Source organism: Rana temporaria, chromosome 1, assembly GCF_905171775.1.
Source record: "Rana temporaria chromosome 1, aRanTem1.1, whole genome shotgun sequence".
Lineage (NCBI taxonomy): Eukaryota > Metazoa > Chordata > Amphibia > Anura > Ranidae > Rana > Rana temporaria.
The window spans coordinates 539,838,605-539,860,476 of record NC_053489.1 but is presented as its reverse complement, the minus strand read 5'-3'; the positions used below and the strand labels follow the sequence as shown (position 1 = coordinate 539,860,476).

Genomic DNA, 21,872 nt, shown 5'->3' with positions numbered 1-21,872 from the left:
CAATCCCAGTGATATGTCACCAGGACATATTAAATCATTTTTTTTGCTAGACCGTTATTTTGAACCTCCAAACATTCTATGGCCCGGATTCACAGACAGCGGCGCACATTTATGCCGCTGTAGCGTATCTCGTGTACGCTACGCCGACGCAGCGCAGAGAGGCAAGCATGGAATTCACAAAGCCAATGCTGCCTAAACTGCGCTGGGTTTCGAAGGCGCAAATCGGCGTAGGTGGAAGTGGGTGTGAGCCATGCAAACCCATGCAAATGAGGTGTGACCCCATGCAAATGATGGTTTGAGAGCCAGACAAGTACATTGAACGAACTGCGCATGCGTCGTGTCGTGGACGCATCCCCGTGCGCATTCTCCTAACCACGTCGGAACAACTACCTAAGATACGCCGGATCACTGCCTACGCCATGAACGTAATCTACGCCCATCCAGACACACGTCCAACGTAAACTACGTAAAAACCGCCGGCTTCTGTTCCCTGATGCAGACCTTTACATGTCTGCTGCTGAGTTACACCTCCTTTATGGGGCTTAACTTTACGCCGGACGTACAACTTACGCGCACCTCTTGTAGCCTGCGTTGGGCGGGCGCAGGTTCGTGAATCGCTGTATTTTCCTCATTTGCATATTTGAATGGCTAATCAATGGCAGCGCCACCATGCGGCCAGCGTAAATGTGCGCCCACCCTACGCCGGCATAGGCAAGTTACGTCGGCGGGATTTAGCATGTTTTTAGGCGTATCTTAGTTTGTGGGTACGGCGCACAGATAAGACGGCGCATATTTGCACTTACGCGGCGTATCTGGAGATACGTCGACGCAAGTGCTTTGTGAATCCGGGCCTATATGTGTTTTTTTAACAGAGACTCTAGGGAATAAAATGAAGGTCATTGCAATGTTTTACTTCACATGGTATTTGCGCAGGAATTTTGTAAATTTTTAAAACACGCTTTCAAGAAACAAAAAAAAACAAAAAACTTTTTAATGAATTAAAAAAAAAACGGTAAAGTTAGCCCAGTTTTTTTGTTTAATGTGTAATATGATGTTATGCCGAGTAAATAGATACCTAGCATGTCACGCTTTAAAATTGCGCACACTCATGGAATGGCGCCAAACTTTGGTACTTAAAAATCTCCATAGGCAATGCTTTTTTTATAGGTTACCAGTTTAGAGTTACAGAGAAGGCCTTGGGCTAGAATTGTTGCTCTTGCTCTAACGCATTGCGGAAATGCCTCACATGTGTGATTTGAACGATGTTTACATATGTGGGTGAGACTTGCGTATGCCTTCGATTCTGTGCGCAAAAATGCGGGGACGGGTGCGCTTTAAAAAAATAAAAATATTGTTTATTTTACTTTCATTTTTTTTTTTACACTTTGTCTTGAAATTTTTCTCACTTTTATTCCTATTACAATGAATGTAAACATCCCTTGTAATATGAATGGTGTGTGACAGGTCCTCCTCCTTTTATGGAGAGATCTAAAACGGCTTACTTCTGAGTGCTACCCATTTGGCTCAATACACACAAGCTTGCTTCTCTTCTGATTAAGTTGGCCATACATGTATAGATTTCTTTTGCTCAGCCTTAGCGTAGGGTCACACATATGCAATGTGGGAACCAGCGTGATTACAGCGCCAGTTCCCGCATCTCATCTCTCCCGCAAGCAGTTCGCACTGCCTTCTGTGAAACGCTGCGGGTGTCAATACAATGTTATTGACACCCCCAGATCGGTTCACAGATAACAGTGCAAACTGTGAACTCACACAGGAATCAGATCGCACTTGTAAGAACACCCATGCAGTGTGGAGAAAAAAGTCCCTATGTTCCTGCGAATCCATCCATACAACTGTATGGCTGAACTTGCATGGGATCGGCACCACAGTGCGGGTGCGAAACACATGTGTTGTCTGTGTTGATTTAAGTGTGAACCCGGGCTAAATGTAGGCAGGTGCAATTTACCTCTGTCCAGTAGGTGGCACTGTGCCATTATACAGATAGAGTGGAGTATAATAAGGAAAATGTCCCATCATGGACTACATCAGTGTCTCAAAGGTATCAGCGGTCTGATTGAACTCTGCAACTTCCGGTGACCTTTTGGCAACCACCCTGGTGTGGGAACTTTACATAACAAGGTGTCTGCATTGTTCAGGCATGCCAGGAGTAAGTTGTGGGTCAGGGACAGAGACCCTGCTTGTTAGGGAAAGCAAATACTGCAGGGAAAAGTCCCTGGCAAGTGGGGTCAGTCCAGGAAGAATGCCTGCCTACAGGAAACATTCCAGTTGCCGGATCAAGTACGTGGGGCTTTCCAGCAGCACTGTTGCGCCATCCCAGCGCACCGCCACACCTCCAGCAAAATCTGTCCTCTCTCTGATAATAAGACTTGGATTGGATACAGGCACTGTTTGGCCAACAATTTTCCAATAGACCTCCTTTAGCAAAAGTCTGTTAAACAAGTGGTGCCGACAGGGCAATTACAGACATGCAAGCATGAATTTAGCAAAATTCAAGCATTGAATGACTGCCTTTAAGCCGGCCATACATGGATTAAATTTGGCCGAATAAATAGGGACTGCCTGAACTTCGATACATACAGTTGCAATAAATGATATGGATTTCTGCACAAATTGGTCATAAAATGTGATCTGATCTTCATCCAAGTCACAACAATAGACACTCACAGTCTGCTTAAACTAATAACACACAAAGAATTAAATGTTACCATGTTTTTATTGAACACACCATGTAAACATTCACAGTGCAGGTGGAAAAAGTATGTGCACCCATGGATTTAATAACTGGTTGAACCTCCTTTTGGCAGCATAACTTCAACCAAACGTTTCCTGTAGTTGCAGATCAGACGTGCACAACGGTCAGGAGTAATTCTTGACCATTCCTCTTTACAGAACTTTTTCAGTTCAGCAATATTCTTGGGATGTCTGGTGTGTATCGTTTTCTTGAGGTCATGCCACAGCATCTCAATCGGATTGAGGTCAGGACTCTCCAGAAGGCATATTTTCTTCTGTTTAAGCCATTCTGTTGTTGATTTACGTCTATGCTTTGAGTTGTTGTCCTGTTGCAACACCCATCTTCTGTTGAGCTTCAGCTGGTGGACAGATGGCCTTAAGTTCTTCTGCAAAATGTCTTGATAAACTTGGGAATTCATTTTTCCTTTGATGGCAATCCGTTTAGGCCCTGATGCAGCAAAGCAGCCCCAAACCATGATGCCTCCACCACCATACTTCACAGTTGGGATGATGTTTTGATGTTGGTGTGCTGTGTCTCTTTTTTTCCACACATATAGCTGGATTCAGGATGGCGGGCGCATACTTGCGGCGGCGTAGCGTATGGCATTTACACTACGCCACCGTAAGTTTGCAAGGCAAGTACTGTATTCACAAAGTACTTGCCTGCAAAGTTACGGCGGTGTAGTGTAAATGGGGCCGGCGTAAGCGTGCCTAGTTCAAATGAGGATGTGGGGGGCGTGTTTTATGTATATGAAGTGTGACCTGACGTGATTGACGTTTTTTAAGAGCGGCGCATGCGCCGTCCCTGTACATATACCAGTGTGCATTGCGGCTAAGTACAGGCATTATTGGTTTCGACGTGGACGTAAATTACGTCCAGGCTTTTCACGGACGACTTACACAAACAACGTAAAATTTTCAAATTTCGACGCGGGAACCACGGCCATACTTAACATTGGCTACGCCACCTAGGGGGCAAGTTTATCTTTAGGCGGCCCATCTCTTAAGCAAACGGCGTATCTTTAGTGCGACGGGCCGACAAACGTTCGTGAATAGGCGTATCTAGTGATTTACATATTCTACGCCGAACGCAATGGGAGCGCCACCTAGCGGCCAGCCTAAATATTGCACCCTAAGATAGGACGGCGCAAGCCGTCGTATCTTAGATAGGTTTAAGTGTATCTCTGTTTGAGAATACACTTAAACTTAGGACAGCGCAAATTCCGAGTTAGGTCGGCGTATCTACTGATACGCCGGCCTAACTCTTACTGAATCCAGCTAATAGTGTTGAGTGTTTCTTCCAAAACAACTCAACTTTGGTTTCATCTGTCCACAGAATATTTTGCCAGTACTGCTGTGGAACATCCAGGTGCTCTTGTGCAAACTGTAAACGTGCAGCAATGTTTTTTTTCTTGGACAGTGGTGGCTTCCTCTGTGGTATCCTCCCATGAAATCCATTCTTGTTTAGTGTTTTACGTATCATACATTAGCTAACAGGGATGTTGGCATATACCAGAGACTTTTGTAAGTCTTTAGCTGACACTCTAGGATTCTTCTTCACCTTATTGAGCAGTCTGTGCTGTGCTCTTGCAGTCACCCTTACAGGACAGCCACTCATAGGGAGAGTAGCAGCAGTGCTGAACTTTCTCCATTTATAGACAATTTGTCTTACCGTGGACTGATGAACAGCAAGGCTTTTGGAGATACTTTTATAACCCTTTCCAGCTTCATGCAAGTAAACAATTCTTAATCGTAGGTCTTCTGAGAGCTCTTTTGTGCGAGGCATCATTCACATCAGGCAATGCTTCTTGTGAAAAGCAAACCCAGAACTGGTGTGTGTTTTTTATAGGGCAGGGCAGCTGTAACCAACACCTCCCATCTCATTGATTGGACTCCAGTTGGCTGACACCTCACTCTAATTAGCTCTTGGAGATGTCATTAGTCTAGGGGTTCACATACTTTTTCCACCTGCACTGTGAATGTTTACATGGTGTGTTCAATAAAAACATGGTAACATTTAATTCTTTGTGTGTTATTTGTTTAAGCAGACTGTGATTGTCTATTGTTGTGACTTACTAAAGGGTCACTAAAGGAAAAAATATTTTTTTGCTGAAATTACTGTTTACAGGGTATAGAGACATAATAGTTAACTGATTCCTTTTAAAAATGATTACAAATAGATAAAACCAATCATATAATGTACCCACAGTTTAGTTTCGTTTTTGCTGTTGTTTCCTGGTTCTCTGATGTACAGAGCTAGAGAGGGCAGTGAAGGTTTTGCAAAACGAAACTGGATTGGTGCTGAGGGGTTTTAGACACACCTCCTTGATTAGTCACCACAGTGAGAAATCTCCCAGTACTGTGGTGATCAGGAAACAGACAACCAGAAAGTGTCCAGAACAGAGAGAAATTACAGCAACATCAAAGCAAAAACGAACAATGAGGACATGAAACCAGGAATGCAGTAAGGTAAAGGAAGCTATTTAGCTAAAAAAATGTTTTCCTTTAGTGACCCTTTAATCCTGCCATTGGTGGAATCTCAGCCGGTTCAGCAGGACCAGCCTAAATTTGATTAGTCTATGGGCAGACTGGTTGTACTGAAGTCTATTCATTAATCGATTTCAGTACAGTCATTCTGTAGGATTTTTTGCATGTTATCATTGTGTTCTGTTGGCAGAACAGAACACAATGTATGGCTTACCTTTCAAATTTCTTTCCTGCAACCACGGCCATTATGCTCTCTTGGCGGGGGAAGCTGGCAGGCTGGTTGTACCCAAGTTGATCGGACATTTAACTTTGGTACATTGAGCCTGCCCATAAATGGGTCGAATCTTGGCTTATTCCTGCTGAACCTGCCAAGATTCGCACCCTCTATGGGTGTCTTTACTCTTATGTGTCGTATTGCTACACTTAGAGGTGCCTCTCTTCTCTCTTATGCCCTGTAAAAAGAAAAATGCTTTGATATACAAGTGCTTTGGATTACAAGCATGTTTCTGGAACAAATGATGCTCATAAACCAAGGATTTACTGTAATTTCTTTTTGCTTTTTTGCTTTCCAAAGAAAGCCTCTAAACGCAACTGCATAGAAACGACTATAAACAACCCTGTGTACATGTACACATAAGATAACATTAAGTTCAGGGGCAGTTGAAAAAAAGCGTCCAACTGTCTCTGAACGTCCGTTTTTAGCAGCAGCAGTGTACATGGGGCCTAAGAAAATCTGGGATGCCGGGAAAGTAAAATGTGAAAGTCTCTTCGAAAATGTATTTTAACGTGACATTCATAGTAGACACTCGCTAAATAGACATGTTTTCAATTGGGACCCCCGGAAGTCAAAATGCATAGTAATGCTGGCACATTGCATAGCTGTGAATTGGGAGATGCAATTTCTTTTTGAAATAAGTTGTTCTGCTGTTTGTCTCTATGTACAGTATTTTCCCCAGAAGCATTAATTGTACAGTCTTCTCCTGTTTATCTTTGTTCTTTTCTGTTAGGCAATGCGGCTGTCCTCCTGATTATCTCTTCCAAGGATTTCTTGAATGACAACAACCTCTATCTCTACCTTATCTGGAGTGTGCTGATCCTGGAGCTGATCCTGACTGTGATATTCCTGCTAATGTATACAGGTGAGAACACGGGAGGCCTAGGAATGCTTCTCATCTTATTTATAGCTACACGACACAACCATGCACAATGTATGTAGTGGATTTTTTCATCCATTTGGTTTTAGATGATTATTTCATATGTTGGTATCTACCAACAGGGTACCGAGAACTCCCCCCCCCCCCTTTTTTTTATTTTTTTAACTTTTTTAGAATATGATTGGTTGGCATGGTGGATTGTAGAAAAACATTGCTTGAGAGCAGGGCTGCCATCAGGAATTTTGGGGCCCCTTACACAGCTTCAGGCATTGCCCCCCTGGAGCATAGAACTGGGGGGTGCTACCGCCGCAAATTCAGAAGCGGGGGGAATGTCGCAAGTTGAGAAGCGGGGGGGGTGGCGCAAGTTGAGAAGCGGGGGGGCGCTGTGAATTTGATAATGGAGGGCCGCCGCAAATCGAGAAGCAGGGGGGGGGGGGGGGGGGGGCTGCCACTGCAAAAAAAAAATTGAAAAAATAAAAGGGGGAGATGCCATCCGGGCCCCTTGCAGGTGTACTGGTGGCCCTGCTTGAGAGCACAAAAGCTAATTCTATAATACGCTGGCAACTGATAATTGATAAATTGATGCCACAGGTGCCTGGTTTTGACTCCTCTTCCCACCTGCATAGCTTATTCATGCAGACTAGGGCAGATTGCTGTTATTCATCTACAGCAGGGGTGCCCAACCAGTGGCCCAGGGGCCACATGTGGCCCGCGGAGCTCTCTGATGTGGCCCGCCACCTCCTTTCCTGGGATGGAATAGAATAGAAAACAAATTAAAGGTCAGTTTTATTACTAAAATCACAGTGTATATATGGGAATATCTGTTCTGCAGTGGTTACTGGGCTGCTTTCAAACTGATAAGCAGGTGCAGAGCAGTTTACCTGTGGGTACCTGCACTGAGCCATAGACTTCAGAGCATCTGTGTGAAAGCAGCCTTGGGCCCCTTTCACACAGTCAGTCCGACCCAATTAGACCCTTCATTCACCTCTACGGAGTGGCAGATGTAAACCGACTTGTGTCCTTCCTTCAATCCGCAAAAAAAAAAAAAAAAGGAGTAGTGGGCTGTGTCCGCTCTGCATATACAGAGCAGACACGGACCTGCCATCCACCCGCTCCGCTCACCTGTTACCAAGTCGCTTAAGTGGCCCTCACGCTTCAAAAGGTTGGGCACCCCTGATCTACAGTAATATAAGCTAGTGCCTAAGATGACATGCTGTATCTCCATCTTTCTACCGCTTCCTCCCTTCTGTTCTCATAGAGGCAAGCTTGCATGTTTGTTAAGCATTCTACTGTTCTTTTAGTCCAAGGGCAGGCTCACACACATACCAACAACCATATTTCGCAAATCTACATAGCATCAGTAACCTGACATTTTATCAGAAGTGCATCCAGCATAGGGTGACCACATTTCCAAACAACCATTCAGGGACACCCCCCTTCCCAAAAAATCCCGAATCACAGCACAGTGATTGAACACAAGAGGCGGGATTTATGATTTCTCCAATCACAAGCAGGGGGCGGGGACTGTGCTCCTCCAGGCATTCCCGGCCGGGACAAGTACTGTCAGTGAGTAAAGCCGTGATGTGGCAGCCTTTTTTGGGAGCATTCGTTTGGCTTGGGGGGTGGCTGTGTCAGTTTCATTCCGGGACACTGTATTGTCCTGGAATGAAGGTGCCCGGGACAGACCTGCAAAATGCGGGACTGTCCCGGCCAATCCGGGACACATGGTCACCCTAATCCAGCACCTCATGCATCATTCCCATGCTATGGAGGTCTCTGACCATTTACTTAGTGGGGGAGCTTTTGGGAATAACAAAGATGAACTGCATGCAGCCAGTGCTTTGCCAAATGCCTGAATGTATTGAGTCTTTTGAATGATCGTAATACTTCTGTCTGCTTTGCGTGCCAGGTAGCACTTGTTGAAACGTAGAAAAGTGTGCTAAATAAATTTTGTAGACATGGCCCATCGCACTAAATCATTTGAAAATTGTGATATCAGTTTACTGTGATGCAGTAAACTTTGTACCATCTCTTATGCAACACCACAAAAACCAGACTACATTTTCCTTCTGAAGCCAATGCAATACTACAGGATGCGGATGCAATGTGCCCTTAGCCCAGATGATGTTTGTAGATTGTTACAATTGTGAACTTGCTTTGTAACATCTGCCCTTTTTATGCTATTGAGATTGCCTTTTTGTGTTCGAAGAGTTGGTGGGGGAGGGGGATAGGAAGTGTTAACAATTGAAAGTAGATCATTAAAGTGTCTGTGTTTGCTCAGAACTCAAAATATCCAGGAGCGTGCCATGCAAGAATGCTGGTGGAATGTATATCCATCAGGGGCCTTTAAAAGGCCGTCCAAGTCATTTGTACTTTTACTAAGATGGCATTACACAATTTAAAGAATCTCCCAAAGTATAGATACTCTTGGTAGAGCTGGCCAGTATATAAGTGATACCCTATTATTTTAATTTAGACACATTCCAACTTTGTGGCTTCTGTTCCGGAGGCTTTATCTCTTCCAGTAGGCCTCAGCATTCTTGACCATCCCAGGAATGAAAAGTGTTTCCTCCCTTCTGACTGCAGGTTCTCTTTGATGTCGTTTTTGGCCCTCTTAGGCGTGTTATCTGTAGAGATATAGATTTCTTCTATTACTTGCCAAGTATGTGTCCCTCAGGCTTTTTTAAAAAGCCCCAAAGCAAGATTGCCACGCATGTTTCCCTCAGGCTTATTTAAAAGGCCCAAAAGCAAGACTGCTACGTACAGTATGATGACAGATCCAGTGCAATGCTATAATGTCCATTTAATAAAACCCCTCTGTTCTACATCTGATATTTTCTTCACTCTTAAGTATAAAGGTTTCACTGTCTCTTTTACCAGATCTTAGTTGCCAATTGTTTAGGTATTTTTTTCCAGATTGCAGACAATGCCAGACCTCTAAAACACTTCTGAAATACAGTGGTTGAAGCATCAAATGTAGAAAATTTAGATGATATTTTCCTGGGACATTTTACTTTTCCATGAAAGGAACATGCCCAATATAGATTTAACTGCTATATATGGAAACATTTCCATTGGTTTTTGTATTGGTTGGTAATCTGGTATACTCCGTCAACAAAGGGGTCGACAAAATCCGGGCGCCAGGTTGCAATTGCAACCAGAAATTGTGACCTGGCGCCCGCGGCGGCCGGTAATTGAGGCCGCGACTTTGCGGCCTTATGAAGTCGCGGCCTCATGAAGTCCCAAGCTCTTCCTTCTGTGAGCTGAGACCTTCTATGAGCTGGCGGCATCTGGTGGTGGCCATTGGCATTACAAGTTAAACAGCTTTCTAATGTGTAATCTTTCATTATTTTCACTGCCATCTCCTTCCCTCTAAGTAGAACCCCCCAAACAATATAATATATATATATATATATATATATATATATATATATATATATATATATATATATATATATATATATATATATATATATATATAATTATTCTAACACTCTAGAGAATAAAATGGTGATCGTTGCAATACTTTCTGTTACGCCGTATTTGCGCGGCGGTCTTACAAGCACACTTTTTTGGGGAAAAATACACTTTTTTTTTAAAATAAAAAAATAAGACAACAGTAAAGTTATCCCAATTTTTTTTTATTGTGAAAGATGATGTTACGCCGAGTAAATTGATACCCAACATGTCACGCTTCAAAATTGCGTCCGCTCGTGGAAAGGCAACAAACTTTTACCCTTTAAAATTTCCATAGGCAACGTTTAAAAAAATCTACAGGTTGCATGTTTTGAGTTACAGAGGAGGTCTAGAGCTAGAATTTCTGCTCTCGCTCGAACGATCGCGGCAATACCTCACGTGTGGTTTGATTACCGTTTACATATGCGGGCGCTACTCACGTATGCGTTCGCTTCTGCGTGCAAGCTCGTCGGGACAGGGGGGCGCGTTTTCTGGCTCCTAACTTTTTTAGCTGGCTCCTAGATTCTAAGCAAACAGATTATTTGTCTGCCCAGGACATACATGTACACTATTTAGAGAAAAATACTTCATGGACATGGGACAAACCTTTGGATTTGGGATACATTTTTCCAACAAAGTTAAACAATCCTTGTTTATCTTTTTTACTTGATGCAGTTATTTATACCAATTGCTTTGTATAATTATAAAAAATCTTTGGCATCATATGTGTAAAAAACCCCAGAGGGAGCTACTTTTGTTTGCCCAGTCCGTTACTCTGCCTTTCAACCCCAATGAACTGTCCCAGCCCCTCTGGCATACCTAGCAATGTGATTAATGGAATAACTCAGTTCTGTTTTGTAGTTTACTTGAAGAAAAGTAAAATTCTGGTTAACATTAGTCAGCCAAGACCTGTGTTAGTACCCAGGACTTGGTTGAAACAGTTTAAAGAAAACAATCAGGAACACTATGCAAACATGAAAACAATAGGTAACAATATGTACAGATTAAATAGACTCTCCAACAACTTGTGGTTTGTGTGGGATGCTGTGGCTAAAGGGAAACCCCAGGCCGGCCTACGATACCTCTAGTACACACCAAGTGAAATTATATCAATACCCGTGATGCATCCTCTTTAAGAGCAACCGCAGCAATGTCCTGAAAGCAAAGTTTTGCGTTTTTATTATCTTCACCAGCAATGTAGGAGCTCTGTGGACAATATTCGGATGTGGTATTCTATGAAAAGCATTAAAGGTTCCTGGGCAAAGCCCCCTCACCAAATCCTGTACACAGTCAGCGGTCCTCCCCTGAGTGATCGATCGATCTGAGATGCAGGTGTGTCGCAGTGGCATTCAGTCCTTGATCTGTTGCAGGGTGTCCTTCTTTAGCATGGACAGTCTGTTTATGCAGCTCCAGGACAGAGGAACAGATTGTTCCTCTGGGCTGGAGCTGCATAAACAATCTGTTCCTCTGGGCTGGAGTTGCAGGCTGTGATTCCACACACACATAGAGTGCAGATGCTCTCCTGATTAGGTGCAGGTAAAAAGAGGCTCTGGCCTAGTTCCTCTGGCTTTTTATCTCCTAACCCACAGTCCATTGCTGCTGTCTCATGATTGGCTCTTCCAATAGGGAGTTTCCAAACAAGCAGTTCTGAGTGTCTGTGTGTGAAGAGAGAAAGGGGGGTAAAAAGCCCACGCTGCTGCAGCAGACAGCTGTCCCCTATTAGATGAGTCTGGAGAAGTACCTGCTACATATGCATAAATAATATAAGAATTATGGACCTTTTGCAGTAGGTCCAAAACTGTGTGAGCACACAATTGTGCAAAAGTACTAAGCATTCTTTGTTTTTATTTGTGTGTTGAAGTTGAGTTGAATGCATGGATATGTGTTGGCTAGTAGGACTTCTAAAGTTAGGATATGGTTATTTGTGTAGAGAGATTGGTAGGGTGGGTATCCTATGCCCAAGATATATGTAGGGTCATGGATAGAAACGATAGTAATGCAAATGTAGACAAAAAAGCAATGGATTTAGACATATAGGCCCGGATTCACAAAGCACTTGCACCAACGTATCTCGAGATACGCCGCGTAATTGCAAATATGCGCCGTCGTATCTGTGCGCCGTGCCCACAAAACTAAGATACGCCTGAAAATAGGCTTTATCCGACCGACGTAACTTGCCTACACCGGCTTAGAGTGGGCGCATATTTACGCTGGATGTATTTGGCGCACCCATTGATTTTCTATTCACATATGCAAATGAGGGAGATACGCCGATTCACGAACGTCCGTCCGTCCGACGCAGTGCGTGTAAAGTCATACGTCTGGCGTAAAGTTATGCCCCATAAAGGAGGTGTAACTACGCAGCATCCATGCAAATGGCTGCACCAGGGAACACAAGCCGACGTATTTTACGTAGTTTACGTAGGACGTGAATATGACTAGGCGTAGGTTACGTTCATGCCGTAGGCAATGATCCGTCGTATTTTAGGGAGTAGATCAGACATGATTCTGAGCATGCGCACTGGGATGCGTCCACGGGACGGCGCATTCGCCGCTCATTATACGTATCTGTCTGAGACTTAGCCCATCATTTGCATGGGGTCACGCCTCATTTGCATGGCTCACGCCCACTTCCACATACGCCGGCTTACGCCTAGGAAACCCAGCGCAGATTTGGTAGCACTGGCTTTGTGAATCCAGTGCTTGCCTCTCTGTGCTGCGTCGGCGTAGCGTAAAGAAGATACGCTACGGCGGCATAAATATGCGCCGCTGTTTGTGAATCCGGGCCATACTATTCCACAGGGGTGAGATATATGAAAAACACCTATAGTATGCTATGCTTTAAATCTTTTTTTTTTTTTTTTTTTCATTCAAGTTTTAAGTTTATTTTCAATAAAATAAGATACAATTTTTTTTTTAAAAAAATAAATAAAAATAGTGGAATACATATCAATGACATATATAAATACAGTTAATAAGATAAATTCACATCAAATATACCTCTTCTATTATCCTCCTTCTACACCCAGCAAGCCTGTAGGCTTAGTATCATGTAAATAAGGATAAAGAATGAAATTATCTAAAGTAATAATATATGGCTAAAAAAAAAAAATGTTTTTTCATATATCAAGGAATTCACAAACCTCTTAATACCACTCAATATAATAATTAATACATCGCATATACCAGATCGAATTTGAATCCACTAAAAGGATAGATGTATAGAACATTTCCACCTCCCCGACACCCCTAATGGGATGCTTTAAATCTTAAAGCGGTGGTTCCCCCTAAAACAAATTTCTAACAATACATTCGTAAGACTTCTTACACTGCGGGTAGGCTGGCTTTTGTTTTGTTTTTTTAGTACATACCTCGATATCGCCGTTTCGTCCCTTGGCGGTGGGCGTTCCTAGTTGATTGACGTTCCTCCGACGGGCACATACGTGACGTCACGACTTTCCGAAAGAAGCCGAACGTCGCTGCGCAGGCGCCGTATAGAGCCGACTCTATACGGCGCCTGCGCGAAGACGTTCGGCTTCTGTCGGAAAGTCGTGACGCGCAGTATGCGCCTGTCGGAGGAACCTCAATCAACTGGGAACGCCCACCGCCAAGGGACGAAACGGCGATATCGAGGAATGTACTAAAAAAACAAAACAAAAGCCAGCCTACCCGCAGTGTAAGCAGTCTTACGAATGTATTGTTAGAAATTTGTTTTAGGGGGAACCACCCCTTTAAAGTGATATAATAGAAACAACGTAGAGTTGATAAAATATAGGAAGGTGGAGAGGTGTTTCTGGTATGATTTTTGTCTTTTTTTTTTTTCTCTAAATGTTCTCAGTATCCAATTTTAGAAGTGTTGAATGTTATTTTGTATTCTTATTAAAAATGAAAAATAATAAGATTATAGCCAAAAGTACTAAACATGGAGAGCAAATATCCACAGACAAAAGGTAAATATTTGCTATAAAACAAAAGAATCTTAATGTATAAAGTATGTATTTAATACTTGCCTAGTTATATTTGTAGCAATGATTTTGTATGATTTGAGTGTGCCTTCATTTGTTCGAAGTAAGATAGTGAAAGATTGCTTACATAGCAAGATGGAGTCCTTACATTGCGTTAAAGGGAGAATTCTTACGTTTGTATGTGAGGCGGTCTCTTTTTTTTTTTTTGTGGGAGTTACTAGAAACCTGTCAAGCACAAATGTATGCATGGAAAACAATACCTTTCACAATGTATCAGCAACCAGACTAAGCATCATACAGCTACATAGTAGCCTCTAATTCCCTTTACAATGTAGCGGGTACCAGGATGAACACTGTTCAGCCTAAGATGTTGCTATGTAGTTGCACATCATTTTACCTGTAGTAGTTATGAGAATGTATGCATTTATCCATGTGACCATATATTTGGTGTATTTCATTTTTATATTTTTCTCATTGATAATTTTTTACACATACTGTATATTGGCAGGAAAAGCTTGTTTATCTCTTTGAAAGTAAAGGAGAGTTCAATATTCACTACAATCATATTCAATGACTGCCTTCTTGCAATATTTGCTAATTATTTTTCCAGCCATTTCAGCAATTAGGAAGATCAAAGGATATTTTCAGAGCCTAGATCAAACACTTTAGTCAGGCTAATATCTAGGAGATGAAAAGGGGATGTTTTTTTTCATGTGTTTGCCTAGTACCAGTTGACTTTTTTTTTTGTATGTTTTCTGGGTAATTCTATCCAAGCAAGAGTATCGTTCTAAAACAGTCAGGTGGCGTGAACCATAAGGTCTCCATATAAATGTACTTCATTACTTCTGCTGTTTAGTGGAGTGGAAAAGTTGCTTCTTTCACTGTGTAGTTTACCAGGTATTTAACTTATATAGAAACAGTAGTTTGTTACATACCTGATAGCAGTGCCGGCCCAAGACATTGTGCTGCCTGGTACCAAGAATGAAATGCTGCCCCCCCCCCCAAATTGTGCCCACTAAAATGCCCCCATATCCATTATTTTATATCATGATAACTAAAGTGGACCTATCATGGCTCTATACATGTATATAGGAGTATAAAGAGGACCTGTTGTGGTTGTTTACATGTATAGGAATATAATAAAAGGACCTGTTATGGCTCTATTCATGCAATTAACCCCACAGTGGAGTGGAGAGCGTAACGGGAGGAGCGGTCAGGCGGAAATTAGCCCCACAGTGGAGTGGAGAGCGGAGCTGGTGGAATGGGATGGCGTGCGGGCGGCAATTTGCTGCCCTCCCTGAAAGTGCTACCTGGTACAATGGTACCATCGGGTCCCATGGTAGGGCCAGCCCTGCCTGATAGGAGACTGAAATGATGCCCTGCCTGCACTGAAGGTGGAACAGAGGGTACTGAGGGACACGAGTGCCTGCAGATGTTGATGGGAGAACTTGCAGCAGGAGATGCAATACCAAGGAGACTGGCGAACCAATTGGTCAGGAACAGTAGTAAAGTTCAGAAGTATAGCCTAGGTTAAAGGGGCAGTTGAGCAGGATAGGAAGCCAGGATCTGCGATCAGAGCATAGTCGCAAGGATAGCCAGGGTCATCAACAGGCAGGCAGCGAGATCCCACATAATGAGCAAAGCTGACATTGGGAACGGAGCCGGTACAGGAATGAACGACAGCTCAGAAGCAGAATCCAAGATCCAGTCAGGAGCAAGCTGGGTCAGCAACACAGGAATCGTACAGGATAAATGCAGGACACAGGGAACAGCTGAAGATCCGTCAGCACAGAAGACAGCATAAGCATCCTTTAAACAGAAATTGTGCATGTAGGTTTTGAGAATTTTTGCATGCATGTGCATATCTGCTAACTAGATGTCTCACAGGGATTCCCTGGCACTTTAATGATTCCTTAAAGCAGTCCTGTACTTCAAATCTGAAGTATATAAAGAAATAACAATTGCTTAAGCTCGCCATACATGTATATGGCCATATCCCTAATCGATTCCTCCATCTATGCTAGTAGCGCAAATAGATCTCCCACTGCGGGTTATTGTATACTGACAGTCAGTACTGTCGGCTATCGGAATACCCAAGAAGTGCCTTTATTTGATTGTATACAGGTTCTCTTCTCCTTGAAGTTTTCTACATGGCTTCTTCAACAAGAGTTGATTGAAAAAGTGACACTTGTCAATCTCTGTGTTGCCATCAGGGTCACCAATGGAGTGTATTTCAGTGGCTTCAGCATAAATCTGCCAACATTTAATGCATGTGTCACTAGCTTCAAATTACTTGGCTGTCTTGGAGATTATGCTGATTCAGTGCTGCTGGCATGACCAGAATGCTAAGGGTTTAGTTGTGTAATCTCTGTTAACAGAAGGATTGGAGCCCAGAGTCTGAAGTCCAGATTGGCTGAACCTCTCCTTTCACAAAAATCATGTGACCAAAAGCCTAGGCTTTGGTTATTTTACCATCACTAGTAGCAACCAGGAGAAGCAAATGTATTTATTGCAGCCCTCATACGATTCCTTATTAATCCCAGAAAGACTTCGAACACTTTTATGTGAATATTTAAATACTATGGGCCAGATTCTCAAAAGAGATACGATGGCGTATCTCCAGATACGCCGTCGTATTTCTGAGTTGCGCCGTCGTATCTATGCGCCTGATTCTTAGAATCAGTTACGCATAGATTTCCCTTAGATCCGACAGGCGTAAGTCTCTTACGCCGTCGGATCGTAACTGCATATTTACGCTGGCCGCTAGGGGCGTGTACGCTGATTTACGCGTCGAAATATGTAAATCGGCTACATCCGCGAATTCACGAACGTACGCAGGGCCGACGCAGAACAGTTACGCCGTTTATGCTAGGCTTTTCCCAGCGTAAAGTTACCCCTGCTATATGGTGGCGTAAGTGCGGCGTACCAATGTTAAGTATGGCCGTCGTTCCCGCTTCGAAAATTTTAAAATTTTACGTCGTTTGCGTAACTTGTCTGTGAATGGGGCTGGACGGAATTTACGTTCACGTCAAAACCAATACGTCCTTGCGGCGTATTAGGAGCAATGCACACTGGGAGATTTCCACGGACGGCGTATGTGCCGTTCGTGAAAAACGTCAATCACGTCGGGTCACAGAACATTAACATAAAACACGCCCCCTTGTCCCACATTTGAATTAGGCGGGCTTACGCCGGCCGATTTACGCTACGCCGCCGCAACTTACAGAGCAAGTGCTTTGAGAATACTGCATTTGCCCGTCTAAGTTGCGGAGGCGTAACGTAAATCAGATACGTTACGCCCGCACAAAGTTACGCGCTCCTACAAGAATCTGGCCCAATAGGTTCATATTATTGGGTTTTGATGGCCTACCTGGCCTAAAATTGAGTTTTGTTAAAATTTTAAGTGGCACTTCACTCTCATGCCCCGTACACACGACCGAGTTTCTTGGCAGAATTCAGCCAGAAACTCGATCAGAGCCGTATTCTGCCAAGAAACCCGGTCGTGTGTACACTTTTGGCCGAGGAAACCGACGAGGAACTCGTCGAGCCAAATAGAGAACATGTTGAATGAGGAAACTTGGCTCGCCGAGATCCCAGGCGGCTTCACAAGGAACGATGTGTTTTGCCCGTCGAGTTTCTCGGACGTGTGTACGGGGCCTCACAATTGGAAAAATATATCATATTTACTGGTTTTAGGCTGGGTTCACACCTGTGAGATTTGGAATGTGGGTTTCCCCCCGCATCCAATTCACATAGCAGGAGAATGTGACTGGCTCTCTCTAGAGCCGGTTCACATGTCTCCAGGGCGGCTGCAGAGAAACGCTGTGCATCTTTGCCCCCTGTTTCAGGCCCAAATTCAGCTAAAGATCCTGCCCTGATTCGTCCCTTTAATGGAGAACAAGGATGGATAGCGTTGCTGTGCGATCCGTGGCCGGTTTAGTTGTGAACCAAGCCTTAAACGTTTTATTTTTTTATATTTCTACAATTACTTCCTGGTTTCTAGGCCTAGGCAAATTATGTCATTCACCCAGGAGTCTTAAGGAAAGAATGGTCTCAGCTAGGCGCACCCTCTTGTTTGTATACCTGTGCTAAGGGCAGATGGATTCCATGAAGTAAAAAAATTAATTATCTTCAGTTAGTCAAGATGGCCACGGCCAGAAATGCTAAGAAGGCTGTCTTTTTTTAAAGTGATTTTTCAACAAAATAAATCAGAGACATTAATAGATGAGGTAGCTTGCTTTGAATATTAACCACTTCCTATCCAGCCATCGGCTATTGACGGCCACAAGGTGGCTCTACAATGTTGGGAGGCCGTCAATATACGGCCTCTGGCCTCCCGCCGCTGGGGGGCGTGCGTGCCCGCTGCGTCACTCAGGTGCTGATGCGCGTGCCTGGTGGCCGCGATGTCCGCCGGGCACCTGCAATCAGCAGTCACAGAGCCAGGGACGTGGATATAGGGACAACCATTGGTCACCTCCCCCAGTCAGTCCCCTCCCCCCACAGTAAGAATCACCTAGCAGGGAACACATTTAACCCCTTGATCGCCCCCTAGTGTTAACCCCTTCCCTGCCAGTCACATTTATACAGTAATCGGTGCATATTTTATAGTTAGTATATTGTTTGGGAGCCATGTCGCACGACTGCGCAATTGTCATTCAAAGCGTGACAGTGCTGAAAGCTGACATTTCGCCTGGACGGGAAGGGGGTATATGTGCCCAGTAAGCAAGTGGTTAAAAGTGAATTAAATAGCTTTTTTATTTTGTGAGATTAGATGTTGATAAACCTGGATCAGAGAATCACAAATGGCCAAAGACAAACATTTTTTTTTAAAAACATTTTTTTTTTGTCAGGCTGCAACCACTATGATAACCTTCTGTCAGGAAAGGTTCCATCCGCTGGTAATATTTATTATTATTTGGCTTGCAGTACTGTGGTCCACCAGCAGGTGTCTCCTGGCAGTTTGGAACTGTCTGGAGAACTTCTCCCTGCTGGTGTTATATCATCTTTGGGACGCTGTACTCGTCTCCACCAGCGGATGGATCCTGGCAGTGTGGAGCGCACTGCTCTTTCTGCGCTCAGGTGTGACTTGAAGCTAATTACTGACATTCCCATTTATACCAGGCGAGTGCAAGCACAGCTCGCCTTGGTATCCATCTCCCTGACCTTGAGCCTGCTATCCTGACTTTGAGCCTGCATCTTACCTGACCCGATCCGACCTGATCCCTATCCCGAGCCCATCCTGTTCCTGTCCCTCCTGCCCCCTGATTACCACAGATACCTGTCCTCCTGTTACCTTTATTACTTTGGATCCCTACTCTGCCGCTTTTCCATTTGTCTTCTCCCTGTTCCTGTTGGTTTTCCATCCTTACTCACCTGATGATATCCCCTTGTGTATGGCTTTTACTGCGAATCTGGTATCTCCCATTTTTGTACATACCCTGTTTCCCTGAAAATAAGCCCTACCCCAAAAATAAGACCTAGCGTCAATTTTGGGGATGGCTGCAATATAAACCCTACCCCGAAAATAAACCCTAGTTAAAGTCGTCGTAAAAACATGTAATCCGTTTTGTAAAAAGATTATAGAATGTGCAGTGTGTCTCCTTTTTGTAACTTTGTTTTGGAAAATACCTTACTTACAGTGCCGCTGGGCGGTCACGTGACCGGCTGGAGATCTTCTCCTCCCCAACGTCAGCGGTCCCTTCCTCTGCAGTGCTCAGAGTGGAGAAGAGCTACGGCGGGTCACTGTGCTGGCTATCATGCTTTAAAGGATCGGGATATATATTTTTTCTTTTTGGGGTTACAACCACTCCAAGATTGTCATGATGACATGACTATATTTGAATAAATGTAGATTGTACATACCGTAAATAAATAAGACATCCCCTGAAAATAAGCCCTAGTGTGATTTTTGTAGCCAAAATTAATATAAGACCCGGTCTTATTTTCGGGGAAACACGGTATTGGCCGGGATTCAGATACATTGGCGTATCTTTGAGCGGGCGTCGCGCATCTCATATGCGCTACGCCGACGTAACATAGAGAGGCAAGTACTGTATTCACAAAGCACTTGCTCCCATATGTACGCCGGCGTAACATAAATGGGCCGGCGTAAGCCTGCGTAATTCAAAGTAGCAAGGCAGTGGGCGTGTTGTATTATAATGAAGCGTGACCCCATGTAAATGCATGGCCGATCGAACGGCGCATGCTCAGAATCACGTCGCAAATACTCCCTAAGGCCCCGTACACACGACCGGATCTGTCCGCTGGGATTTATCCACGGATCAGTTTCAGCAGACAAATCCGGTCGTGTGTACGGCCTAGCGGACATTTTTCGGCGGACATTTGTCCAGCCGACCGGTTTTCAAGCGGATAAAAATTTCTTGGCATGCTAAGAAATCTATCCGCTGGAAACCTGTCCGTCGGACGTGTTCGGTCGTCTGTACAGACTCACCGGACACGTCCGACCTTCCGCCATCCCTCGCATGCGTCGTACTGATTCGACACATGCGTGGAAGCTTTGAACTTCCAGGGCCGCCCACGTCGCCGCGTCATCGTCGCGGCGACAGCGCGGCCACGCCCCGCGTATTGTTTACGCGCGGATTTCTGTCTGATGGTGTGTACAACCATCAGACAGAAATCTCCGGGCGGACATGTCCGCTGAAAACGGTCCGGCGGACCGTTTTCAGCGGATTATCCGCCCGTGTGTACGGGGCCTAAGATACGTCGGCACAATGCTTTCGACGTGAACGTAACCTACGCCCAGCCCCATTCACGTACGACTTACGCAAACAACGTAAAATACGACGCTGTTCCGACGTTTCCGACATCCATACCTTAACATGACTTACCCCTGCTTTGAGGGGTAAACTTACGCCAGACGTTTGCCTTACGTAAACGGCGTAGCTTAATGCGACGGGCGCAAGTACGTTCGTCAATCGGCGTATCTAGGTCATTTGCATATTCGACGCGTAAATCTACGGAAGTGCCCTCTGCGGCCAGTGTAAATATGCACCCAAGATACGACGGCGTAGGAGACTTATGTCGGTCGTATCTTGGCAAATTTCAGGCGGATCTAGTTTCAAGAATACGCGTCTAGATACGACGGCGCACATTTGGACTTACGATGGCGTATCTGGAGATACGTCGTAATTAAGTCCTTTCTGAATCACGGCCATTGTCTATAGTTATTTTTGGGTCACTGTTTATTGGTTGTGTGTTTGTTCACTTATCTTAATAAATTATTATATTTTCACCTACATGCGTTTTTGGTCTTCTCTGTGCAGTCACACAGTCTGGTCTACTAGCTTCTCTGACATCTTCAGACAATCTTCTTCAGTCATCTCTTCAAAAATGTTGTCTGGGGTTTCAGTGGCGTCCGCACCTGGGCCTTTTTTTTTCACCCTTCTCTGATCCTTGGCGCCAACAGGTTAACTGTGGGCAGCCAGCTGTGGCTCCGCAGGCAGTTGCCCACTGTGCATTGGCAAGCTGCACCTTGTGAATGGTTTCCCCATTGTTTAGAGCATGGGTCTTCAAACTACGGCCCTCCAGTTGTTCAGGAACTACAATTCCCATCATGCCTAGTCATGTCTGTGAATGTCAGAGTTTTACAATGCCTCATGGGATGTGTAGTTCCACAACACCTGGAGGGCCGTAGTTTGAGGATCCCTGGTTTAGAGCGAGGGGGGGGAGCAGCTTCCGCTCAGATTGCCTAATACCCTTCCCCCCCAATTGTTTTCAAACCTGATAGAGGAGGAAAATCTGAACTTTTGCGCAAACCTATCACTATACGCTTTATTGTGATATTTTTTTTTTTTTTTTACCAAAAATACGTAGAAGAATACGTATCGGACTAAACTGATTTTTTTTTTTTTTTTTTTTTATTGGATATTTATTATAGCAAAAACTAAAAAATATTGGGCCAGATTCACGTAGATCAGCGGATCTATAGATCCGCTCGATCTACGTGATTTAAGATCCGCTCCCGCAAGTTTGAGAGGCAAGTGACTAATTCACAAACCACTTACCTCCAAACTTGCGGCAGCGGATCCTAAATCCC

The 21,872-nt window shown here is 44.2% G+C and overlaps 1 protein-coding gene across 1 annotated transcript in view; it reads left to right on the top strand.

The window, feature by feature from the left end:
- Window positions 1-21,872, top strand: part of TMEM192 (transmembrane protein 192) — a 102,006-nt gene that overhangs the window by 48,405 nt on the left and 31,729 nt on the right. Inside the window, exon 4 of the mRNA XM_040332777.1 lies at window positions 6,249-6,380. Within this exon, the coding sequence (XP_040188711.1) occupies window positions 6,249-6,380 (132 nt within the window). The remainder of the gene's footprint in view (window positions 1-6,248; window positions 6,381-21,872) is intronic.